The sequence below is a fragment of the Grammomys surdaster genome, unplaced genomic scaffold (assembly GCF_004785775.1).
Source record: "Grammomys surdaster isolate TR1022 unplaced genomic scaffold, NIH_TR_1.0 126121, whole genome shotgun sequence".
In the NCBI taxonomy this organism is placed as follows: domain Eukaryota; kingdom Metazoa; phylum Chordata; class Mammalia; order Rodentia; family Muridae; genus Grammomys; species Grammomys surdaster.
Genome location: NW_021620929.1, coordinates 4,034,204 through 4,061,475, shown reverse-complemented (window position 1 = coordinate 4,061,475; position 27,272 = coordinate 4,034,204). Strand labels below are relative to the sequence as shown.

Sequence of the window (27,272 nt, the reverse complement as noted above, 5' to 3'; positions counted from 1 at the left end):
ACTGTTCCTAGATGGCTTACAGATCTACAAAATCTGTGTGTGTTTCCAGTTTCCAGGCCTCAGACAAGCAACAAGTAGAGGTCTCCAATAAGTTAGGTGGCTGACATCTTTTTTCCTAGGAGTAGTTGATATCTCAGAAGCTGATAGTCATCAGCTCAGAAATTCCAAGGCAAAGTCATAGACAGTCTTTTTGGTCAGTTTTTCAAGTAGGCTTTCCCAAATCAACAAGAAAATTACAGGCTTGTCATTGCTTGGCGGAGATGACCAAACTAGATGAATTTGCCCACCTTCCTGTGGGTCAGAGGTAACAGCTACACAGCCTATTTTAATTATTACCAACCTAGAGCTGGGAACTCAGAAGTTTGGGTCCTTCCACTAAACTTGTCCAGTTCCTTAGAGAGCTCCTGTGTATAGATGTTTGGGTCTGTGTCTGCTCCTGGAGATGTGAACACTGTTGAATGACTCTACACCTCCAAAAAAGTGAAGCTCAGCTCCCAAATGCCAGAACCTTTCGGAAGACCATCATATTCTGGCTTTCCTCAAATTGCTGAGAGCAAGTTATCTTATTTTAATTATACTAAGTCATAATGTACTGCATCTGGGCATTGGAGAATGACAGCAGTATATGGGAGATGTGATGTGGGGAGATCTGGTCTACCTTAGTGGGACTAAAGAATATCATAATGATATTCTTTATATGACATCATTCTTTATCCAACCTAATGAGGCTTGGACATTTGAAATGGACCCAGTCTAATGCAGGGGCCAGTTGGGGAGTTGTGATCCATAGCCAGGTCCCTGTGAGGCCTATGTTCTTTGGCCTAATAGTGAACAAAGAACCTATTCCCTACGAGTGCTTAGACAATGACTTCTTGGGTTATTCCCACAGTTTGAGGGCCTCTTTGGACTTTGAGAGAGTATGACCCACAGATATGTTTACATTTGCTGACACAGTGTCATAAAAACTGGGTAAGAACAATTCATCACTTCCAACTCACTCATCCCCATCACCCCTTCCCCTTATGTGCTGGGTCCTGAGGACATCTAATTTTCTTACATCTGATTGGTGCCTCCTGATCAAGACAGTCCTTGCCCAAGTAGGTTGTGATGTCCCATGTCCTTATAACTGCCTGGAGGGATGTCATGATGAGTCACAGAATTAAAATCCTAGACTTCTCTTCAGTAGAAAAAAAAACAACAAAAATATCCATGGTTTATATTTGTCTTAACCATTATTTCTTGAAATTGTTTGATCAAAAACCTCCCTTTTATCTATAGAAAAGTTTACATCATCCTGCAGGGCATGAATGCTCATTAAGGCCTAGTTTGAAACATTAGCTGTTTCCTCTTATGATCTAGAGTTGAGAAAAGAATGAACTCTAGACCCCTTATTCAATAAATATGAAGAAAAGGATCTGACACATCTGACAACATACAAATTTAGAATATCTCTGTGCAATAAAAGATATGATAAGCAAAGCTAAAATATAATCTCAGAGAACAGGAAAAGCAACAGGAAACTCCTGCAAAATGTGTTAGCATGAAAAGACTGATGTTGATGCATAGAGAATTGTACAGTTGAGCAAGGAAAAGAATCACCCGAAAGGATGGGAGAAAAGACATGAACGAGCAAGTTAGTAAATACAGATATTTATTAAGTGTAGAGAAGATGGCTGACAGAGCTAGCAACAAAAGACTTTCAGAATTACAGTAGTGAGTCGTTCATCACATTGACAAAAATTAAAAAGATTTTAAAAGGAATTGCTTGGTGCCTTTTTCAGATCATTCGGTGAGATCTAAAATGTATATGCATATGTATTTTGATGCACTAATTTGTCTTCAAGCAATCTGTTCTATAGGGATCCTTACAGAATTGTGTATGTATTTTCAAATATGTACTTTCTCCCGAATGTGTTTTTCTGTAATTAGGAAAATGGAACTAGCCTAGGGCTCATGATCAGGGTAAGGTGAAGGCGGTATAGTATCCCCATTGGGCATTTCTGAGTGGGGATCAAAAATTAAGAGAGTGTGCTCCAGGGACCAGTGTGCTAAGGATCTAGTGGAAAAACTTAACTGCAAAATCAAGTTCAATTGAATGTGTGTGTGTGTGTGTATGTGTGTGTGTGTGTACAAAGATTATACACATGTCCATGTACATACATGTCTAAGTAGTGCAGAAGAAAACTCACATGACTTTAACAATTTTTTTTTTCTGGGGGATAGAGACTGAAGCTGAGATGAAGATATGGGACTTGAGGGGCAGTTTTCACCCTCATTTTGTGTGATTTTTTTTTTTTACCACAAATATGAAGTACTGACATCTAGAAACCATAATCAGGAAGAAAAGAATGAAGGGATGGAGAAGGACTGTTGTTGTGTGTGTAAGGTAGCTGTTCGCAGAGTCACGGGCATGACTCTGAGAGCAGATCCCTGAATCTATACTCTGACTCCACAGTTACAGACTCTGCAACATGCAGTAGGTTACTGACTCCTGATACATCTGGGCATCCTTGTCTTTAAAAATCCCATAACTCCCGAAGAGCCATGATGAAGAAGACAATATATTTATAGTGTTTTATACAGTATCTATTCCATTCTAAATCCCCAGGGGAAAGTCAGACACTGTTTAAGAAGTTCATTTATATATAGGTAGGGTAAGATATTTTAAAATCATATTTCTTATTTTGCGTGCACACACACACACTGTAGCACAAGCATAGGATGTCAGAGGACAACTTGTGGGAGTGAGTTCTCTCCTCCCACTATGTAGATCTGGGGGATGGAACTCAGTCAACAGGCATGGGAGTATATCTGCCCAACCATTTCTCTCCCTCACAAGATATTCTTGGAGAAAGTAATCTTCACTGTGTTTATTCTAGACTGATTGCTCAAGGATGATACATATTATCATCACAAAGAACATGGAGAAAATAAAATAAAATCACATACTTCCATTAGACCTTTAGTCATTATATGTGACTTATGGCTCCTGCTGAAATTGTAGTTTGCCTGCTGCTAAGCAAACTGAATTCCTTCCAGGGGTATGGGGAGTAGTTCATACCTCTGGATAAAGAGAGGAAAAAGAAAATCCATCTTACTGTTCAGTTTTCTTAGCCCAGTCCCTGGGACAAAACATACTATTATTGACATATGCACTGTTTTCTGTCCACTATAGTGACCGCAGAGAGAAAATATAAATAACTCATTTCAAATCACTCCAGCCACCAGCAAACCAGTTCAAGCACAGCACCTAGTAGTAATAGAGGTGTCTGTTATTAAGCACCCCAAATATGCTCTATGTCCTGCCGTGATGCTATGTGTGTGTGTATATGCCCAAGAGCATTTGTGGAGTCCAGGTATTGACATTGGTGGCTTCCTCTTTCATTCTTCACCTTGTTTTTGAGACCCGGTTTATTCCAGCTTTAACCATGGACTTGACACACTGAGAGTCACCTGAGAAGGAAAGTCTTAACTAAGGAACTGCCCAGATCACATTGGCCCATGGGCATATCTATGAGGGGTTGTCTTGATTGTTAATTGACATAGGAGGGCCTGGCCTATTGTAGGTATTACCATTCTGTGGGTAGGTAGTCCTGGGTTATGTAAGAAAGCTAGCTAATTGTGAGTTTGGATGAGCTAACAAGTATCATTTATCCGTGACTTCTGCTTCATGTTCCTGCTTGAGTCCCTACCTTGACCTTCAACAGCACATTGCAACTTGTAAGGTGAAATAAACCCTTTAAGTCATTTTTGGTTAGTGTTTTATCACTAGAACAGAGTGTCTCAATGCTCACTGGTTAGCTAGATGGTAAGAATCTGGAATCTCTTTGTTTCCATATTCTCGGAACTAGGACAGGTGTGTGCTGCCTTGCCTGCCTTTCACAGGGATGTTGGGGACCTGAACTAAGGTCCTTAGATTTTTGCAGCAAGTTGTTTACTGGCTGAGCCATCCTCCCAGCTGTGTTTCAGTCCCCCTGGTGTCCTGACTGACTACAGAAGTATCTAAGATGCAGGGTCATTCTCAGATCTGAGTCGTCACATCAAGGAGTGTCTGCCTCACCACCAGCACAGAGGATTTGAACACAACTCATGTTTGTTCCATGTTCCCCACAGGTGGCGGCTTTGAAATACATCCCATCAGTCCTTCACGATGTGGAAACAGTCTTTGATGCCAAGTTGCTCAGGTGAGAGCTTGTGATGTTCTCTTCCCCAGCTCCCCCTGTCACACCAGGGGTTGAAAAGAAAAGCAGCCTCCTGGGGGGTTCTATACAAACTCTCAGCTTCAGGTCAGGGAGGGAACACAGCAGGAGTCTTGCTCAGGGGCCTTCAGATGAGAGCTTTTGGTTTCATTGTGCCAAGCTTCGATGATAATCCAGACATAATGAAAAGCATCATCATCCTTCTCTGCAAATGCTAAGTGTGAGTTACGCATGCAAGTTTGTCTGAGGCAGACCACGCCACAGTACGGGGGCCTGTGTGGTGTTTGCTTTAGGTCTCAACATTTGCCTGGTAAATCCCTAGCTGCAAATTGGAAAGAGATCATGGAGACTGGCTTCATTTGTATCTCTCTTCTCTCCAGTCATGTAATGGATGAACAAATGATTTTAATAAGGTCATGCTGTGGGAATGGGCGTGCATGTCTGGCCCATAGCTTTTACTTTACCTTAAATCCACTAAAGTTCCCAGATAGCATAAAGCATGATTTTTGAAAAAGCTTTTTACATGGAAACACATTCATATTTAGAAGCATTCCTCCATGTCCTTCCTGCATTTACAACCATTACTGTAACAAATGCTGGAAATTGAGGCATTACCATAGGTGCTATTCTTTGAACTACATTCAGGCCCTGGCTGGGACAGGACCAGTAGGTGCTTGTTTGTTTGTTTGTTTGTTTGTTTACTTGCTTGTTTAATTTTTATTTGTTGAGGTTTTTGTTCTGTGTTTAATCACCTTTTCCTTTTCCCTTTCTGTGCAATGTGCTTACTCCTCTTTCTTTAGACTTCAAGTGTTACCCATTCAGGAAAAATACCTCTGTCTATTGGAAATCAATTCCTCTCACCCCCTACATTCTTTTTGTACCGCTTGCCATTATGTTTCAAACTCTTATGCCCACTACGTCTGTTGCATTTGTATTGATTTGTTTGGTGTTATATATTGACCTTCATTAGAATGGGTCATGCCAACATCACCAAGTCTGGTTCCTTATATTTCCACTTCTCTCCATGTTGCTCATTGCAAACCATGTAAATGTTTACTTACTGGGGGCAGATCACTACAGTGAGCTGACAGAAACTATAACGGGGGAAGAGGTGTACTAAATATTTATTCAAGTGAGAAAGAGCGCCCTCCTTTCTGACATCCTGCACTGGGTCCAGCCCCACAACTTTTCTGTAGCCTTCTGAGAAATTCTAAGGACTCACTTTTGACCTCAAGACTTACTATAAAGGATTAACAGATACAAGACATTGGAACATTGATTTATTTTATGTACATGGGCGCACTGTAGCTGTCTTCGGACACATCAGCAAAGGGCATTGGATCCCATTACAGATGGTTGTAAGCCACCGTGTGGTTGCTTGGAATTGAATTCAGAGCCTATGGGAGAGCAGTCAGTGTTCTTAACTGCTGAACCATCTCTCCAGACACAAGACATTTCAAAATAAAATGATTTAGTAGTGTACCTTAGTAGCTAGTTGGCTAAGGTGCCTTTCATAAAATGACACAGTAGTAAAATCGGAACCCGGTTTGCAATGCTTGTATTGTTGCTATCTTATCTGCACGACCTTGGCAAAGTTAGTTAACAATTCTAACCTTAGTTTCCCACACTTGTTAGACTGATATAGTATCCTCACCAGTAATCGTAGCACTCAGACCAAAATAGAAGGATCATGGGTTCAAAACCAGACTATACTGCATAAAGAGAGCCTGCCTCAACACCCCCAAGTAATAAATAGGTAAAATATAAAGATTGGGATACCCTTTTTCTAAACATCATAGTGTCAGGTTTATGACACAGAGTGTGTGTAACACACCTACTACATAGTGTGTGCTTGTTGTTATTGGTATTATTTTCAGATTTTAACATGTGAATGCTACTACTATTCAACACTGACACCAGCATATTCACTGAAGGGTCACTGTCCACCTGGTGCTCTGCAAGGAAGACACAGTAGTGCTAATTCTGTCCCCAGAGCACTAACAGTCCAGGTTGGATCCTCAGTGCTGTGAGGTAGGTGACTTAGGTCTAACCTTTGCCCACTCCTATTTTTCTTGTCTTCAGCCAGCTCCTGTATGAGTTCTACACCTGCATCCCTCCCGTGAAGCTGCAGAAGCAGAAGATTCAGTCCATGAATGAGATCGTGCAGAGCAACCTCTTCAAAAAGCAAGGTGAACATGGGGCCTCCTGCTGGGTGGGTCCCCTCTGAGAAGCCAGAGCCAGAGGGCAGACCTGTCAAGCATTGTAGTGCCTCTTTGCTGGCAGTGTTCTTCCTCCATAGGTATCGAAAGCAGTGAACAGTGTAAGTGTTAGAATCTGCATTGATTTTTAAGAAAGTTTAAGCTGCGTTGTTCAGTTTTCTTGAGACCGTTTAATGAGTGGAGACGTTTGGCATCATCTGCCGAGTGCCAGTTTCCCCTGTATCATCTGTTATTGCTGTCTTTTACTTGGAGGGAGGTGGGCAAAGTTTCTTTAAATAGAAAGAACCTTTAGCTGAGCAGATCTTGAGTGTGTCAGAATAAACTGGAGAGCTTGTTGAAATGCAAATTTCTGAGCCCATCTCAGTGAATCTGATTAAGTAGGAATTAGCAGCATTTTTGAGCTTTTAGAGGAAGTGCAAATTATTCTTGAATAGGTAATACATCGACACAGCGAAATGGAAAGCATGAAAGGTGCTACATGAAAGGTCCTTCAGACCCTGGACAGTTCCTTCTAGGAGGAGATACTTCAGCTTCCAGCTTCCTGCATTTGCTCCTCAAATGTAGAACAGAATCCATCTGCATGCATGCATTCTCTCTCTTCCCCTTACTACATCCGTTAAATGGCCAAGTCTCATGTAACCACCTTTGCTTTTTTTTTTTAATTTCTTTTCTTTTTTTTGAACATGAAATGCTTTTTTTTTTTAATTGGATGATTTATTTACATTTCCTATGTTGTCCCCTTACCCCATCCCCCACCACCCCCTCGGAACCCCCAATCCCCTCGCCCCTCCTCCTTCTTCTCTTTGGATGTAACCTCTATCTACACCCCCCCACTCCCACCTCCCCACCCTCAAAATTCCCACCCCCTGGGGCATCCAGCCTTCATGAGGTCAAGGTTCTCTTCTTCCACCTATGCCCAGCAGGGCCCTCCACTTTTACATATTCAGCTGAAGCCCTGGATCCCCCCCTAAGTGCTCCCAGGCTGGTGGGTTAGACCCTGGGAGCTGTGGTTGGTTGGTATTGTTGCTCTCCTCATGGTGCCACAAACCCTTTCAGCTCCTTCAGTCTTCACTCTAACTCCTCTATTGAGAACCCCATGATCAGTTCAATGACTAGTTGTGAGCATCTGCCTCTGAATATGTCTAACTCTTGAAGGCCTCTGAGGAGATATCCATATCAGGCTCTTATCAGCATGCACTTCCTGTCTTCCACATCAGCATCTACCTTTGGTGATTGCACATGGGATAGATACTCAGGTGGGGTGGTCTTGAGACGGCCCCTCCTTCAGTTTCTGTCCCTCACTTTGTCTCCATATTTGCTCCCTTGAGTATTTTGTTGCTCCTTCTAAGAAGGACCGAATCACCCTCACTTGGTCTTCCTTCTTTATGGACTTCATGTGGCCTGTGAGTTGCATCTTGGGCATTTCAAGGTTCTAGGCTAATATCCAATAATCAGTGAGTGAATACCATGTGTCTTCTTTTGTGATTGGCTTACCTCACTCAGGATGATAATTTCTAGTTCCATCCATTTACCAAGGAACCTCTCGAATTCATTGTTTTTAATAGCTGAGTAATACTCCATTGTGTAAATATACCACATTTTTTTAATCCATTCCTCAGTTGAAGGACATCTGGGTTCTTTCCAGCTCCTGGCTATTATAAATAAGGCTGCTATGAACATAGTTGAGCATATGTCCTTGTTATATGTTCGAGCATCTTCTGGGTATATGCCTAGGAGTGGTATAGCTGGATCCTCGGGTAATGCTATGTCCAATTTTCTGAGGAACCGCCAGACTGATTTCCAAAGTGGTTGCACCATCTTGCAGTCCCACCAACAATGGAGGAGTGTTCCTCTTTCTCCACACCCTCGCCAGCATCTACTATCACCTGAGTTTTTAATCTTAGCCATTCTGACTGGTGTGAGATGGAATCTCAGGGTTGTTTTGATTTGCATTTCCCTGACAACTAAGGATGCTGAACATTTCTTTAGATGCTTCTCGGCCATTCGAGTTTCTTCCGTTGAAAATTCTTTGTTAAGCTCTATACCCCATTTTTTAATAGGGTAATTTGGTTGTCTGGAGTCTAATTTCTTGAGTTCTTTGTATATATTGGATATTAGCCCTCTATCAGATGTAGGATTGGTAAAGATCTTTTCCCAATTTGTTGGTTGTCGTTTTATCCTATTGACAGTGTCCTTTGCCTTACAGAAACTTTGCAATTTTATGAAGTCCCATTTGTCAATTCTCGATCTTAGAGCATATGCCATTGGAGTTCTGTTCAGGAACTTTTCCCCTGTGCCCAAGTATTCGAGGCTTTTCCCCACCTTCTCTTCTATTAGTTTCAGTGTATCTGGTTTTATGTGGAGGTCCTTTATCCACATAGACTTGAGCTTTGTACAAGGGGATAAGAATGGATCAATTTTCATTCTTCTACATGTTGTCTTCCAGTTGAACCAGCACCATTTGTTGAAAATGCTGTCCTTTTTCCACTGGACAGTTTTAGCTCCTTTGTCAAAGATCAAGTGACCATAGGAGTGTGGGTTCATTTCTGGGTCTTCAATTCTATTCCATTGATCTTCCTGCCTGTCTCTGTACCAATACCAGGTAGTTTTTATCACTATTGCTCTGTAGTACAGCTTGAGGTCAGGGATGGTAATTCCTCCAGAAGTTCTTTTATTGTTGAGAATAGTTTTCGCTATCCTGGGTTTTTTGTTATTCCATATGAATTTGAGAATTTCCTTTTCTAACTCTGTGAAGAATTGAGTTGGGATTTTAATGGGGATTGCATTGAATCTGTAGATTGCTTTTGGCAAGATGGCCATTTTTATTGTATTAATCCTGCCAATCCATGAGCATGGGAGATCTTTCCATCTTCTGAGATCTTCTTCAATTTCTTTCTTCAGAGACTTGAAGTTCTTGTCATACAGGTCTTTCACTTGCTTGGTTAGATTCACACCAAGGTATTTTATATTATTTGCAACTATTGTGAAGGGTGTCATTTCCCTAATTTCTTTTTCAGTCTGTTTATCTTTCATGTAGAGGAAGGCTACTGATTTGTTTGAGTTGATTTTATAACCAGCCACTTTGCTGAAGTTGTTTATCAGGTTTAGGAGTTCTCTGGTTGAAGTTTGGGGGTCACTTAAGTATACTATCATATCATCTACAAATAGCGATATTTTGACTTCTTCCTTTCCTATTTGTATCCCTTTGACTTCTTTTTGCTGTCTAATTGCTCTGGCTAAGACTTCCAGTACTATATTGAATAGGTAGGGGGAGAGTGGGCAACCTTGTCTAGTCCCTGATCTTAGTGGGATTGCTTCAAGTTTCTCTCCATTTAGCTTGATGTTGGCTACTGGTTTGCTGTAAATTGCTTTTACTATGTTTAGGTAGGGGCCTTGAATTCCTGATCTTTCCAAGACTTTTATCATGAAGGGATGTTGAATTTTGTCAAATGCTTTCTCAGCATCTAGTGAGATGATCATGTGGTTTTTTTCTTTAAGTTTGTTTATATAGTGGATTACATTGATGGATTTCCGAATATTGAACCATCCCTGCATTCCTGGGATAAAACCTACTTGATCATGATGGATGATTGTTTTGATGTGGTCTTGGATTCAGTTTGCTAGAATTTTATTGAGTATTTTTGCATAGATGTTCATAAGGGAGATTGGTCTGAAGTTCTCTTTCTTTGTCGGGTCCTTGTGGGGTTTGGGTATGAGTGTAATTGTAGCTTCATAGAACGAATTGGGTAGTGTTCCTTCTGTCTCTATTTTGTGGAATAGTTTGAAGAGAATTGGTATTATGTCTTCCTTGAAGGTCTGATAGAATTCAGCACTAAAACCATCTGGTCCTGGGCTTTTTTTAGTGGGGAGGCTTTTGATGACTGCTGCTATTTCCTGAGGGGTTATGGGACTATTTAGATGGTTTATCTGCTCCTGGTTTAACTTCGGTACCTGGTATCTGTCTAGGAAATTGTCCATTTCATCCAGGTTTTCCAGTTTTGTTGAGTATAGGCCTTTGTAGTAGGATCTGATGATTTTTTGAATTTCTTCAGTTTCTGTTGTTATGTCTCCCTTTTCAGTTCTGATTTTATTAATTTGGATACTGTCTCTGTGCCCTCTGGTTAATCTGGCTAAGGGTTTATCTATCTTGTTGATTTTCTCAAAGAACCAACTCCTGGTTTTATTGATATTTTGTATTGTTCTTTCTGTTTCTATTTGGTTGATTTCAGCCCTGAGTTTGATTATTTCCTGCCTTCTACTCCTCCTGGGTGTATTTGCTTCTTTTTGTTCTAGAGCTTTTAGTTGTGCAGTCAACTTGTTAGTGTGTGCTCTTTCCAGTTTCTTTTTGTAGGCACTTAGAGCTATGAGCTTTCCTCTTAGCACTGCCTTCATGGAGTCCCACAAGTTTTGGTATGATGTGTCCTCATTTTCATTGAATTCTAAAAAGTCTTTTATTTCTTTCTTTATTTCTTCCTTGACCAAGTCATCATTGAGTAGAGAGTTGTTCAGTTTCCATGTGTACGTGGGTTTTCCATTGTTTTTGTCATTATTAAAGACCAGTCTTAGTCCGTGGTGATCTGATAAGATGCAAGGGATTATTTCAATCTTTTTGTATCTGTAGAGGCTTGTTTTGTGACCAATTATATGGTCTATTTTGGAGAAGGTACCATGAGGTGCTGAGAAAAAGGTATATTCTTTTGTTTTAGGATGAAATGTTCTATAGATGTCTGTTAAGTCCATTTGGTTCATAACTTCTGTTAATTTCAAAGTGTCTCTGTTTAGTTTCTGTTTCCATGATCTGTCCATTGCTGACAGTGGGGTGTTGAAATCCCCCACTATTATTGTGTGAGGTGTAATGTGTGTTTTGAGCTTTAGTAAAGTTTCTTTTATGTATGTAGGTGCCCTTGCATTTGGAGCATAGATGTTCAGAATTGAGAGTTCACCTTGGTAGATTTTTCCTTTGATGAGTATGAAGTGTCCTTCCTTATCTTTTTTGATTAATTTTGGATGAAAGTCGATTTTATTTGATATTAGAATGGCTACTCCAGCTTGTTTCTTGGGACCATTGGCTTGAAAAATTGTTTTCTACCCTTTTATTCTGAGGTAGTGTCTGTCTTTGTCACTGAGGTGCGTTTCTTGTATGCAGCAAAATTCTGGGTCTTGTTTGTGTATCCAGTCTGATAGTCTGCGTCTTTTTATTGGGGAATTGAGACCATTGATGTTAAGAGATATTAAGGAAAAATGATTGTTGCTTCCTGTTATTTTTGTTATTAGAGGTAAAGTTATGTTTGTATCTTCTTCTGGGGTTGTTGGAAGATTACTTCCTTGCTTTTTCTAGGTTGTAGTTTCCCTCCTTGTGTTGGCATTTTCCATCAATTATCCTTTGAAGTGCTGGGTTTGTGGGAAGATATTGTGCAAATTTGGTTTTGTCATGGAATATCTTGGTTTCACCATCTATAGTGATTGAGAGTTTTGCTGGGTATAGTAATCTGGGCTGGCAATTGTGTTCTCTTAGTGTCTGTATGATGTCCGTCCAGGCTCTTCTGGCTTTTATAGTCTCTGGTGAGAAGTCTGGTGTAATTCTTATAGGTCTGCCTTTATATGTTACTTGACCTTTTTCCCTTACTGCTTTTAGTATTTTTTCTTTGTTTTGTGCATCTGATGTTTTGATTATTATGTGACGGGAGGTATTTCTTTTCTGGTCTAGTCTATTTGGTGTTCTGTAGGCTTCTTGTATGTTTATGGGCATCTTGTTCTTTAGGTTAGGGAAGTTTTCCTCAATAATTTTGTTGAAGATATTTACTGGCTCTTTAAGTTGGGAATCTTCATTCTCATCTATACCTATTATCCTTAGGTTTGGTCTTCTCATTGTGTCCTGGATTTCCTGGATGTTTTGAGTTAGGAGTTTTTTGCATTTTGCATTTTCTTTGACAACTATGTCAACATTTTCCACCGTATCTTCTGCATTTGAGATTCTCTCTTCTATCTCTTGTATTCGGTTGGTGATGCTTGCGTCTGTGACTCCTGATCTCTTTCTTAGGTTTTCTATCTCCATGGTTGTCTCCCTTTGAACTTTCTTTATTGTTTCTATTTCTAGTTTCAGATCCTGAATGTTTTTGTTTAATTCCTTCTTTGTGTTTTCTTCCATTTCTTTAAGGGATTTCTGTGATTCCTCTTTAAGGGCTTCTATCTGTTTACTTGTACTCTCCTGTATTTCTTTAAGGGAGTTACTTAATTCCTTCTTATAATCCTCTATCATCATCATGAGAAGTGATTTTAATTCTGAATCCTGCTTTTCAGGTGTGATGGGGTGTTCAGGGCTTGCTATATTGGGAGAATTGGGCACTGATGATGCCAAGAAACTTTGGTTTCCGTTGCTTATGTTCTTGCGCTTGCCTTTCGCCATCTGGTTAACTCTAGTGGTACCTGCCCTCACTGTGTAAAACTGGAGTCTGTATTTCCAGTTATCTTGCTTATTGCAGAGCTCCTCAGAGTCCAGAGGTCTCTGTGGACTTATGCTCCTAATCTCCTGGGTGGAATAACTCCTGGGACTCAGGCCACCTCTTGGATCTGGAAATCCTTCTGCTCTGAGTGCAGTGGGTCCTCGATGACTCAGGATTCAGTTTCAGCTGCTCTGAGTGCAGTGGCTCCAGCTGCTCTGAGTGCAGTGGCTCCTGGATGACTCAGGATTCAGTTTCTCCACAGGACAGGAGCAGACCAACTCTGTGTCTGCTCCAGCCCAGAGGACCAGGCAGGGGCAGAAGGGAAGTGGAATTCCGGAGGGGCAGGGTTTGGGTAGCTGCTGTGCCCTGGATGTCCCTGGCTCCCCGATCTATCTCTGGGGTTTAGGGAGTGAGATGGAGTTCTTACCCGCTGCTCTGAGTGCAGTGGCTCCTGGATGACTCAGGATTCAGTTTCTCAACAGGACGGGAGCAGACCGACTCTGTGTCTGCTCCAGCCCAGAGGCATGAAATGCTTTTTTTATAGCATGTTTTACAAGGGGAGGGGGTAAGAGGGTCCAGGTGGTGGAAAAGTACAAAATCTTCTTGGCCTGTGCCTTGAAACATGTCATGGTCTATATGGTACACTGCCTTGAATTATGATCTACCTGCAGTTCTTCAGAAGATATGGTACACTGCTTGAGTTATGGTCTCCCTGCTATTCTTAAGAAGACATGGTACTCTGCTTTGAGTCTATCTGCAGTTGCTAAGCAGGATCTTGCAGTTGCCAAGCTTCAGAGGACATTGTGCAGGTGGGGAAAGGTAGGGGGTAAGGGTAAGGGCGAGGGCCCTGGCTTCTGGCATCACCCCCTTCTCTGTTTAGTTAGAGAAGGCGTCTTATGTTCAATCCCAACTATGTGAGTTTTGAATTTGGATATCTAATTATGGGGGGTCTTAGACAAGTTCACAACCCCAAAACACTGATGTGAGACGAGTCACATCGATGGTCGAAGGCTTTAGGCTGTCGACGATGGGCAACGTCAAGGGACTCTGATGTGGGTGAAAGGAGGGTGAGAGCCCTGTCTTAGGCCATGTAGGCTGCACCCACTCCCAGCACCACGCACTCCTTTTCGGCTGCATTGGGTGGGCCCCTGGGAAGTGGACCTACAATAATCCTGTCATTGGACTAACTCACAGCCATCCTAGTCTCTTGTAAATGTTCCACCTTTGCCTTTTTTGTTTAATGATAATTTTGGGAGATTGAGGAATGAGAGAAGATTTGGGCAAGGTTGTGGTCAGAGATCCTATTCCACCATGTTCTTTGGTTGTCACTGTGAAGAGACAGGGACTTCCTGTTTGCAGTCAGTGAACCAGGTGGTCCAAAGAGCTTTCCAGAGGAGACGGTGTGAGGCTTAGATGTTCACATTTGTCCTCCACATTTTCCCCAGCAGCTTTGCATTTTGGGATCACACAAAACCAATCATGCATTTGCTCAACAAAAATTCTTTGTCTATCTGGAAAGTGCATTTCTTTACTCTTTCCATTAGAAAACAAAAACAAAACGAAACAAAAAAAAATGTTGCAGAGGTCAGAGGCCAGCATTGTCTTCTGTGCCCTCAGATCACCCCTTTCTGCTTTTAAATTCCTCTGTTTACACTAATGTCAATTCTAAAACCAGAAGCAAACTGTAAAAGAGACAAGAGGCCTTGGAATACAGGGGATCAGCTGTTCTACTACCCAACTGGAATTTATTCAAAGAGCAAAGCTTGAATATTTATGCAAATTACCTCATAATCACAGAAATATTCAGGAACCACTTCACTGTAAAGACGATTCACCCCCCCCCCGCCCCAATGCCTGGTTAACATGGTGCATGCACAACTGCTATCGGAATCACCTGCTTGGAGTTCAGGAAAGATTAGGAGAAAGCATGTTCATGTCGCTTCCTGACATTTAGACAGATGTGTGGCCACGGAGAGGACCAAGACATATATAGCTCCTGCAGTGAAGAGAGGTGAATTCTCATAGTTGTGTTTTTAAATGTCATTGGCTTTTCAAAGGGAGGCATCTGTGTTTTTGAGAGCTCCGACTCCATATCTAAATGTGTTGGTTGTCCTCACTCTGGACATTTTGAGATATATCTAACCCTTCCACTCCTGGCAGCCTCTAGCGGGACTTTGAAGGGTGTCATTGTGGAGAGAACTTGGATCCAGATTGAGAAACATAGTGAGGATGGGCCTAGCTGCATATAGCTGGTTCTGCACAGGTGGTGGAGAGAGGGCTACTTGACTCTTCTGCGATGCTCAGAGCCCCATCTCCTGGGCCAAGGGGGGGGGGGTCAAAGAGTTCACAGAATCACAAGGCAGCCTGCTACCTATCCTGCTGTGTGTCTAAGGTTTAGATTTAGTAAATGCCAACTGACAGAAGGTCAACCCTGGGTGGTACACAGCTACAAAAATCTTACAAAAATCTGTCCTTTGGGATCCGTTTTCCAGTCTGTAAAGGATGGCTTAGTCCTTCCACCCTTGGCTCACAGAGGAAGACAATGAGCTTTTACACCAAGCTCCCTGGTAATGAGTCTCCCAGGACACATTGGCTAAGTGAGCCCTCTTAACAAAAGTAGCTAGGAGGGAGCTTCCCCTCCTCAAGTTCAAAAGGAATCAAGTCTGAATTCATGGGGACATCCTGGGGTCTATTGCTCTTGGGTGAGCATCTCTCTTTGAACCCCTACATCAGATGAGTTTGATTTTCTGCCTTTTGAGCTGTAATGAAATCCCTCTTATTCACCCTGTGGAGTATCCTGTGCCTCCGGGACATGATTTGCTTTGAGCTTCACTTATTTAACTGCCAGATGTGCAAAATTGCCTGGAGTATTGTCAATGGCATTAGCTTGGACCTGTAGTCTGGAACATTTGTATCACCACCTAGCAGAAGAGCTGGAAGACCTGTAAGCCCTTTGCTGAGCTTTTTGACATATTACTTTATTGGATCAGGTGGAAAAAAAGGTTAAGAATGTAGGATGGACAGTGGTGGCTCATGGGTCACAGTAGACCGTAGTTTTTATTCCTGGCTCAGTCTCTTTTCAACTATGTGACTATGGGTGATTTCCTTAAACCTCTTTGGTCCTTAGTGAGCTTATCTGTAAATTGAGAATAATAAAAAATAGGGCCTATATCAAAAACTTGTAAGATACTGACATGGACAAGCCATTTAAAGGACTCAGTGCAGGGTCAGCTGAGCAGGGTTGGATTTGTGGGTAATTTTCCTAGTCCTGGCATTATCCCAACTTCTGCCCAGACTTTCAGGCTTCTTGCAGTAAGGACATCTCTTTGTGTTTGATACTTGCCAAGACTCCTGGTTCTCCCAAAGCTCCCTCTTTCTCAAGAAACACAGGACTTAGTGAATAGAAGCCCCAGATCTGTATGTTCTCCCAGTTTTGGATTTGTATGTTTGTTTTTAAAATTGTTTTCTTGGAGTATTTTTACAAAAGGCCTGTTTGCTATGTACATAGGAGGCCAGGTCTGGCTTGAGTCATGTCTGAGGCTTGCTTTTTTTTTTTTTTTTGTCTCACATCATGTAGCTACAAAGTTTCATACAGTTGGCAGTTGTTCTCTGGCCTTTTAAAACATAATAATAGGCCTCATTGTGCCTTTTTTTTATACCTGAATATAAGACACTTGGATCATATTCCAGTCCCCCAGTGCCCTCTCTTGACCCTCATGCTTCCTTTAAAATACACACATGAGACCCCTTCACTTTTTTCTATGGAGATCTTTAGTCTCCATTAGCTTCAATTTACTTGACCCATGTGATTGAGCAACTCAATTCTAGTGGACTTCATCTTCTCATCTGTAAAGTAGGACTGCTCTCCCAGGTCCTACCAAGATGTTATACAGACTAGGTACCATCACATAGCTTGTTATCCTGGGCATGGAGAAGATGGCCCACTGTGCGTGACTGTCCCTCTGCTGGTGGCTTTACTGCAGTGGCAGAACCCAGGATAGGATTCTGATCTGCACCATCTTCAGCACAAGACCAGACTTGCCTGGAGTTGGAGAGGGAGGAGAACTTGCCAGATCTACCTGGACAGCTTGCAAGGGTCTATGGGAAAGCCAGCCATCAGTACCTGTAGAGTGGCTCTGTCTATGCAGAACTAACCTCTCAGGCAGGCTGCCATTCAGTCTGAGGCCAATCACATGTCCCATCTGGTCAGTGTAAGATGCCTGAGTATCCACACTGTTCATTTCTCCAAAGCAAAAGGGAGCAGGAGGGAGCAGATGGGTCAGAGGTTGGAAGCTCTTCTACTGTCTCACTGTAGCGATTGAGTCTTTTCACCAGGAGTTTCCTGGAGAGGCAGAAGGGAGAACACAAGATGGCTGGTTGTCTACTGTGGAACACCTGCCTTTGAGTCCTATTCCTGTCCTTTGCCAAGTGTCTAGGGTTGCCATATTCTCAAGTGACAATGCACACTGGCCAGGGGACTGTTGGGAGAACAGGGAAGAAGCAAGAGCACTTATTCCCAACACCGTAGGCATTTTCTAACTATCACACACACACACACACACACACACACACACACACACACACACAGAGCTTTGGCAGAGGAGAAGGGCTCTTACTTGACTTCTTATAACTTTCTTATTGTACATTGGAATAGCTCCGAGCCTCCAGTTTCATTTCTGAAATAATGTGACTGTGATATCACTGAGCATAAGGGGCTCTGATCTACAGCACCCTTGTCTCTGGGTTCTGACTGGACTGCTTACTTGCTGGTTTGCTTTAAATGAGCAGTCTCACTGAGTTTCAATTTCTCTAGTGACAAAACTGCATAAGCAAATATAAAACAATGAGCAGGAAGCCTAAGATAGGCTAGATAGGTATTTAAAAAGTATCTGCTGTGCCTGCTGTATGAGTGTAATAACCCTGGCATAATAACGGCATCCTGCTGCAGAGTCGTAGCAGTTAAATGCCAGCCGTGGAGGTTGGAGAGATGCCTCACCAGCCAAGAGTGCTTACTGCTTTTCTAGAGGAACCCAGATTTGTTTCCCATCACTCATATCAGATGACTCACCCTCACCTGTGCCCCAGCTTTAGGGGGTGCAGTGGTCTCTAGCATTCACATATGGTACACATAAATCCATACCCACACACACATTAAAAAACCTCCTCTTAAGTCAGCCATCCGTTAGGTACTGTTTAGAACAGGAATATCTATCATATCCTTATGTGTTATCATCCTTGTCTTACATTTGGAATAACCGAAGCCTAGAAAGTCAGGACATCTCTATGACAATGAGACCGAAGGATACACAATATATTGGTGTTCTAGAGTATCGAGCTCTGTGGTTCCAGAATGACAGTGGGTGGAACACTGTGAAGGTGTATCTCTCTGATAAAGGTCATAGGCTTTTTGTCCCCTTGGAATTGACTCAGTTGGTACCTGATGCCTACAGCAGGAAGACAGCAGAGGACAGAGCAGAGTGGCATTTACCTGTCTCAGACTGTGCTGGCATCTGCCCATTCCACCAACAATCTTCTAGGAAGAGCCACACTGCCTACCTCACTGGAATAAACTTGGGACAGGAAGGGTTCTCAAGAAGCCTTTTTGGAGATCATCCCTGCCTCTCACTGCTACTGAGTTTTAGAACTGGATCCAGGACACATATTTTTTAAAACCATCTAAAAATCAAAATCATCTTTTTTTTCCTACTTTATCATGTTTTAATATTTTATTTTTGTTACAAGTGCTTTCTTTCTCACTTGAAACCAGGTTTCACCAATCCCCCTGAGGGAGTTTGATCTCTTCCATTGTCCCTCCGACATCCCTGTTTCAGTGCTGAGCACCTCTTTCTGAGAGATGTGGGCAGGGGCCTTGTAGGAGTGAGCTTGCTGCTGACATAGAGCAGACAGTTTTAGTAGGGTGCTGAGACCAGACTTGATGGAGAGGAAATTCTCTCTCTCTCTCTCTCTCTCTCTCTCTCTCTCTCTCTCTCTCTCTCTCTGTCTCTCTCTCTGTCTCTCTGTCTCTCTGTCTCTCTCTCTCTCTCTCTGTGTGTGTGTGTGTGTGTGTGTGTGTGTGTGTGTGTGTGTATGTGTGTGTGTGAGGCACCACCCCACACCTAGGACAGGCTCTAGCCTTATGGCAGGCCTCCTTTCCTTCTGCCTTACACATATTTGCACACTTCAGCTCTTTGTGTACTGCCTGAAGTTCTTCAGCCTTCCCATTCCCTCTTGTCATGGCGGCTAAACTCACTGTCTCTAGCAAGTCCCCCTGATGGCTCATGGAGTTCAGTTTGGTTCCATTCAACAGTTCCCCTATCCTAGGTCAGGTGTAGGATGGTGCTGGGATCGTGTGTGCAAATATCAGGACTCTGCACATGGTGTCCCCATGCCCCACGTGCACAGAAGATAAAACCGCTTGCTTTAATTTCTGTGGTTTTCATCTTCCTTTGGTCTTCCTTTTCCTTTGTACACTGGCAACTTTAAATTAAAATTAGATATGCCTTATGGCTCTAGATTTAGCAAAGTAATCCACCTCATCTCTCCCAAATGACATCTGAACCATACACAGGTATTCAGTTAGGACAGAGAAGAAAGAGTACCTTTAGCATTTTCTTTAAAAATTATTTATAACAGCTTTCCCTGAGGATTTTGCCTAAGAAGGGATTTTAGATACTCATATCTGTGGCTTCAGGTCTTCACACCACATGAAACGGCAGCTGGCCTGTCCCTTCTGACCTGTCCTCTTCCTTAGTTCTTTCCCTAGGGCTATAAAAGGAGATCCAGATTGAGGAGAGGCATAGCAGTAGAGAGTTTGATATGTTCAGAAGTACATCTAGGATTCACAAAGAGAGCAGACTAAGGTGTTTGTTCTCTGAGAGATTCCTTAAAGCTTCGATACAGTTGAGAGCCTGTCTAAATGGTAGCATCGCAGACCCTATACCAAACATGCAGGTCCTAAAAGTCTAGGGAGAGATTTGGGGATATGCATGATTACATGTGATTCTTTTAAAGGGGCTGGGCCCCTATTCAGGGTGAAGCCCAGCTCCAGGAGCCTGAGGCAGGGATAGGCAGAGAGAATCAGGTCCCGTCAAGCAGAGCTTGGCTCACTCACGGCACCCAGCCTTTTTTTTTTTTTTTTCAGCCTTCTTCATTCAGCTCTCTGCTGATGAAATGAAGTCCCAAAGGAGAAGGATCTGTTTATCTCATTATGTGCACTGTCTGCTTAGGGGCTAATGACACCAGCTCTTGAATGTTTGTTGGAACCTTGCAGATAAACACACCATGGTTCAATAACAGCTAGTACGCCAAAAAGAAACCAACAATAACAAGACAAACAAATAAACAATAAGAACAACAAAACAAAAACAAGAAAAGGAAGAAAGAGAAGGAAAAATACAAGGGAAGTAAGCACCTCAGTTGTACCCAATTGGGGGAGCAGTGGTTCTTGAGTCCTGATACATGTCATTATTGCACCATTGGTTGTCACAAGTTTGCCTTTCTTGAGCTACATTGCTGTGACCTGCACAGCTTAGAGATGAGCCCAACTGGTGTGATGTGAGGTGGAGAAAGGACAGATACAGAAACACATGTACAGAAAAGCTGGGATCTATTGCTACACACTCTGATACTCACTAGCAGCCCAGAAACTCAGTGCGTATATCATAACATCTGAATCGAGTGGCGGGCTTATTGCATATATCTTATGGACGAGGGCAGGTTGGATAATCATGGTAGGGAGGTCTCTGTAGGTGAGGAGCCTCAGGTTGTAAGCCTCGCTGTATGTTCTCTACACATACTGTCAACACTTGCAGGTGAATCAGGGCAAGGCTTTGGCAATTTCTTTGAGCCTGATGCAGAGAAAGCAGTATCATTCCTATGAGTCTGAGGCACTGGGTCCTAGATGTGGCTGCACTCATGTCAACAACACATATTTACGAAGGACTTCATCCACTCCCCGCACAATGAACTCAATTTGTTATCACTAAGAACACAATTAGCATTCATCTGTAGTGACAATTTTGGAATTTTTGGTTTCTTTAAAAAGAAGCACAGAGATAAGAATGTGTTTTCATTTTAATCCCAGATGTGATGATATGGACTAACCTTAGCAGATGACTGTGATTTGCCTCGTGCTCTAGCCAAGGCATGGTTTTGCCAGCTGCAGATAGTTTCTATGATTGTAGGATGTTTGGAGTTCTGGGAAGTTTTCAAAGGCACATAAATGCTAGGGCCCCTGAGAGATGGGGCTGGTGGTTGTTGGTTGTTTGGGGGGAGGAGATTGTTGTGGTTCCTTAATAATCATGGTCAAAGCAGACACAAAAGGAAAGAAATTAGATCTATTTCTAGTTCTCTTTCTACCCTTTACTCTTCTTTACCTCTTTCTAGTGATAGAGAGTGAAACCGGGCTGGGGAGGGGGAGATAAATGGTGGGAAGAAAGAACCCACAAAGTAGCCAAGACCAGCACCATCCATCCATTTCCACTGCCAGGAAAAACTAGAAAGTTAGCAGTTGCTTATCTATAACTGTGACCCTCCTCTTCCTAGTGAGCAGCCGGGTTCTACAGTCCACCCATCATCTTGCTGCTTTCCTTCTTAAGCAAAGCTAGCAAGCCTGTGTCTGTTTCAAGTGTTGTACTTGAACTTTTGAACTATTGATATTTGGGAAACTTTTCCAATTAAGACTTTCCTAAGATCCATACATTTCATAGAACGCTAGAATTCATTGTTATGGTGACCAAGAAGAACTGTGGTGTGAAGAAATCAATTTGTCTATTCCTGTATTCTATTTTAAGCATTGGGTTTTAAACATTTGTTGCCATTTTTTTTCTTGTAAACTTTGCTCATATGGATACTCTTACTCAACTGTTTTGTAAATACTGAGGAATTTCTTCAAGGATTATAAGTACTGGAAGATTTGCTTTGTCTTAGGGGATCAGAATATTTCAAGTTAGTAGATAATGCCAAACTATTTGCCAAAGGTGACTGTACCAATGTATGTTCCCACCAGGCACCAAGGAGACATCTCATAGTTCTGTATACGCTTCTGAACATAGTATTTGCCCATTTCTTTTCGGCAATAAAATGACCTTAACCTAGATCCTCATTCTCTCAGTGTATGTTCTCCTGACAATACACTGATATACACTGCTAGCCTTCTTTCTCAGTGTTTCTTTGCTACATGTAATTTGTATGCCTGTTTACAAATTGTATCTATTTTCTTATTTTGTTAATTGTTGCATTATTAGTTATTTTTCTCTTTGCTGTGCCCAGAGACCTAGCAAGAAACAACTTAAGTGAGGGAGAGTTTATTTTGGCTTAAGGTTTTGGTGGCCACAGTCCATCATGGTGGGGAAAGGAAGGTGGAAGGAGGGGGAGGTATGGTTCTTCACATTTCATCTGCAGTCGGGAGGTATAAAGCATATTGAAAATGAGGCTGAATCATAAAACCCAGTGATCCACATCACATCCTCCAGCAAGACCCTACCTCAAAAAGTTTCCACCATCTTCCAAAATAAGACCATCAGTGAGGATCAAGAGTTCGGCTAACATGAACCCATGGGGAAGCATTTCATATTCAAATATTTGTATTTCTTTTCCTGATCCTTGTATGTATTATATATTTGTCATGCTCTTATTTTGCTGATATAAATATTCTGTTTCTAACTATTCTTTTCATTTTAAGATACAGTTTTAGGAAGAGAAATTATTACTTCATCAATCATTTTAATAGCCAAATCTCTTTATTTCATGCTTCAGAAATCCTTCTCAATTACAAAGTAAAAATATATTTGTATATATTTTATTAAGAGTTTTATAGTTTTATTTGTGACATGTAGATTCTTAACCCATCTACGAGTTTGTACCTTGGGTCTGATCTCATGCACAAATCTGGTATTTTTTTTTTCTTCTTGCTCATCCATGTTTCTCGGTTTCTTCTTTTCCATGCTAAAGTAATTTTATGTTTTCAGTCCATTGTTCTACTTGGAGGCTCAGAGCAGGATTTCCCACAGCCTGGACTTAATCCCTTATCCATAGTATGCTAGCTGCCCAGGTCCTCAGCACTGTGATTGGTTGAGCAGTGAAGGGTCAGAAAGGTCAGGAAAAAGGGGTAGTCTCTTCCCACCAGGGCATCTCCATATTAGGCTCTGGAGTGATATGGGCACCATGGGAATTATGTACCAAGACATAACACTTAACCTTCTGCAGGCTTACACTTGCTCAGTTATGAGAGAAATAATTTTCCTTATGCCAAAAACTTGCTAGAGCCTATAGGGTCATAGAGTTTCTTTACACATCTCACAAAACAACATTGAACTGGGAATAGGGAAACCCCTGTTGTGATAGCAACAATTTCATCAGCATCAGCAGCTGAAATTTACTGAGTGCTTACGATGCAGCAGGCACTGCGTGTCACAGTCATGTGTGTTAGCTCACTCAATAAGCTCTTGTGTGAGCTTCAGCAAACCACACGACCCATTAAATAATGATGAGCTAGGACAAAGTCTTCTAGAACGGCCCCAACAATGAAAATTTATCTAAAATATGAAGGCACGGAATGGGACCATTTCACAGAAGCTGCTTCCAATGAAGGGAGATTATATATTGCCCTTAGTTCCCACAGCCCATCATCTCAGGACCCTGGAAAAGTTCAAAGGATTCAAACATTAGAGCGAATTTTGTTTCTTCAAGAAAGTGTCCTTGAGTTTCGAGGATTTAAGCTTCTCATCAGAACATTTAGAGGCATCAAAGATCTTCAAATAGGGAGGCCATTTTGCCCATCTGCACTGCTGTGCTACCGCATCCGGCTCCAGGAGCCCATCCCTCTGCAGATCTGAGAACTCTCCCTCCCATCTTTTCTTCCCGTCTGTAACTGATTGCAGAGCGTCTCAGAGAGAAGCCTTCAGATCCAGAATCAGAGAGGAGAGTGGTTTAATAAGCTGTAGAACAAATCCAGGAGACATTTATAAAAGTGTCTTTTTTTTGGGGAAAGGTGGGTGCTGACGTTTAAAAAAATTCTATTGGAGTTAAATCAAAGAAAAAATTCCTCTTGAACTTATAAAAATACTTAAAATGGCGTGTTCTAATGGCACTGTGAAGCACAATTAACTTAGGGAAGAAAATATCCTAGGTTGTTTAATGACAGTTCATGCTACTTTCATAAGTGTGAGGAGGGTAACATCTTTCTACTTGTATTACCCATAATTCTTTTCAAATGTCAAAGTGATTCTGCCAGTGGAAGCACACATGATGTGGGTTTTCACACACATGGTCATGAAGCTTTACGTTTACCCCAACATCCTGGTTTTAGTTTTCACCGTGAAACTGTAGTCACGACATGTTGGAATTATAGTGAGGCAGCTTTTAGAACATTCTGAGACTTTTTAGGTTGACTACCAATGTTTGACTTTGCTATTTTTATCCCTGATATTTTCCTAAATAGAAGAATCCTTGAGATTACAGTATGATTGAATTGAAATCTAGCTACTGATTCATTTCTGTTGAAGTAATGTTTATTTAAAATTTTAAATTTTTTATATGGAGAACATGCAAACATAATAGGAACACAGTACAGATACTTCGATGGCTGTCATTTATTTGACTATTATTTTGTGGCGTGTTCTACATAGAGCTTTCCACTCACGATCTTCTTTAATGGCTTCCATATCCTCCACAGTGTGGATCTTAGCCCATTGTTCAGGTGCAGAAATGGAAAGTTAGAGAACTTGCCACAGTTATATGTCGGCGAGGCTGGTCCCTTCCTGTTGGAATCTGCCTGGTTTCTGGAACATCTTCTAAACCTCCATGCTTTCTGCCATGTGGGCAAACAGTTTTTGTCCTAGGAAGCTTAAAATACAGGAGAAAAGATATGCCCCAAAGTCTCTCTAAACTTGTGCCTACCTGGCCCAGGTAAGCAGAGCAAGTGAGGAAGAGGGTGGGGTCCTGGCTAGCTCATCAAATAGATACTTTCAAACTCATGATGTCTTTTTTTGTTGTTGTTGTTTGTTTTCCATGTTTGGGTTCTTTTAGATTTTTTTATTGGATATTTTATTTATTCACATTTCAGATGTCATCCCCTTTCCCCATCCCTTCCCCAGAAACCCCCTATTCTATACCCCCTCCTCCTTGCTTTTTTTTTCTTTATTAGTATTTTAAAATACAAAGTACTGGCAAACTCATGATGTCTTAATAACACATTTTCTACCCACCTATTCAACTGTTGGGAAGTTTTAGCATATGGAAATATGGTTTATTGTTGTTGTTGTTTAAATTTTCCTTTAAAACACTGTATGATTTGTCCTTCTTATGATCCCTCCTTGTATGTCACAAACGTCAGCACACTGAGGAATATTTCACTAAGGGAGCAAGAGTAGAAATGCTCAATGATGCTTAGCTAGAGAAGAGTGATAGGGAGAGGTGAGGACTGAGGTGAGGAGGGCGAAGCCAGTTAGTTCCAGCTTCTTGTTGCCTTGTCTGACACATTTTTGGAGAGTAGTTACATGGGAGTTTTTATTGAAATCTGCTGATTTACTTTTAAATGCTACAGACTGAGCAAGACCACACGCGGATTCAGGATATCAGCTGCCTCTGTAAATTCATAGTTTATAAGGCTTTGATAAATGTGTAGAGTTTTTCATAAATGTATTATGCATTAGTTTTGAGTGTAATTTTATAAATGATGTTTATCCTATGAAAATGGCTATCAGCAGAATTCAGTGAGAACAGGGTTTCCCAATGTTGGGAACAGGTTTATAGAGGAGGCAGGATATTACCTAGACCTGAGGAGCCAGGAGTGTGATATGGGTGTTATCTGGTCAACAGTCTGTGAGGACCCTAGAGGGTCAGAGCTGCAGACAGCCTCCTCTCAAGTCTCAGGAGAATTCAGGGTTCATTCTTGCTTGGAAAAGGCTCTTAGGACTGGGCCTCAGACCACAGTCACCCATGCTGTGGGGTGCATGATGCTCTGTCAACATCTCTGGAGATGTTTTTCTAAGCTGGAAAAGTGACAATTAATAGAAGGTCATGCTATTACCTGAACATTGTGAGATAAATATAGAATACATGGAGATGTGTATCTTTGATGACATTCTTTGTAACTCACCTCTGTTTTTTTTTTATCTTGTATATTTTGTGTAATCAGGGCACAGTTTAACCAGGTTTGTCATCTGCTGGGAGCTACTGGGAATGTGTTCCTGTTATATTTTCAGGGAATTCATATAAGTGATCCATAGCTAATATTATATTTTGTTATTTACAGACACATAAGATTCATTCCATCTTATGTTAGAAACTTTCTTGCACACCTGCCTTTAATAGACAAATCATCGGTACTCTTTGCTCATTGGTCTTAAAGTTGGTCGTGAATGCCACCCAGATTTCTCAGAAACATCTAGGAGTTTGATTCTTCTTTATTCAATCTCATTAGAAATGTACACACACACACACACACACACACACATACACACACCTACAACCCCCTCATACCTGTGCATATAGCTGTGCATTTGTGCATGTGTGCACAGGTGCACACATACTTTCACATAAGCTTTTCTCCTTCTTTCTATAATAAACTCAGCACAAAGCAGACTGAGGTTTTCTTGAGCTGAAACTGGAAAGATCCAACATGAAGGGTATGGGGCACTGAGAGCCCTCAATAGTCCCGGGCAGCCAAAGAAGGTTGGCTGTGTGACACCAGCCAGGCTGGAAAGATTGCTGAGCAGAACCAGACAACAGAGCAAAAAGGGAAGCCAATTACCCAAAGGCAAATGAGACTCTAATTACAGCTTCAGCCGAAGAGGAGAAATTATTGAAGGAGAGGCTTCCCATTCTCCAGTTAGGTACAGCCCAGAATAGTTATTCAGAGCAAAGGCCTATCAGGACCTGATGTTGCCACCTCCACCATCTGACTCTCTTCTATCAAGGGCAGACACAGGGTAGTTTCCTCAGTGCTTTGCTCTGAGTATTAAGTGGAATAATTCACACACGAGGCAGAGAGTCTGGCATTTAGTAAGGAGCTCACAGGTGAAGTGTCACCACCCTCACTGGCAGTAACTGTTTCCAGCCTAGCTATTACCTGGAAGGGCTGAGTAAGAGAAGGCCAGGCTGGAAGTCAGCGGTGCTGTGTTCTGACTTGGCCCGTTCCTGCACATTACAACTTAGTGAAGTTGTCCCTGAGTCTCAAGTGAGAACCTTGAATTAGGGATGCTTCAGCATGCTTTTATCTCCAGGTCTGTGGACTGACCACCCAGAGATTCAGCTTTGAACGGCTGTGTGAACAGCACGCAGCGTGAGGCTCACAGCAAGTCCTCCTTGATGGTGGAAATTTGACTTCTTAGCTCCCCTTCATTTATTTCATGCTTCCTAACCTGTGAGAGTACACTGTGCTGAGAGCATGTGAGAGTACACTGTGCTGA

General features: G+C 41.9%; 1 protein-coding gene across 1 annotated transcript in view; it reads left to right on the top strand.

The window, feature by feature from the left end:
* Positions 1 to 27,272, top strand: part of Dock2 (dedicator of cytokinesis 2) — a 414,603-nt gene that overhangs the window by 128,830 nt on the left and 258,501 nt on the right. Inside the window, exons 24-25 of the mRNA XM_028756478.1 lie at positions 4,114 to 4,184; positions 6,282 to 6,388. Coding sequence (XP_028612311.1) covers positions 4,114 to 4,184; positions 6,282 to 6,388 — 178 coding nt within the window. The remainder of the gene's footprint in view (positions 1 to 4,113; positions 4,185 to 6,281; positions 6,389 to 27,272) is intronic.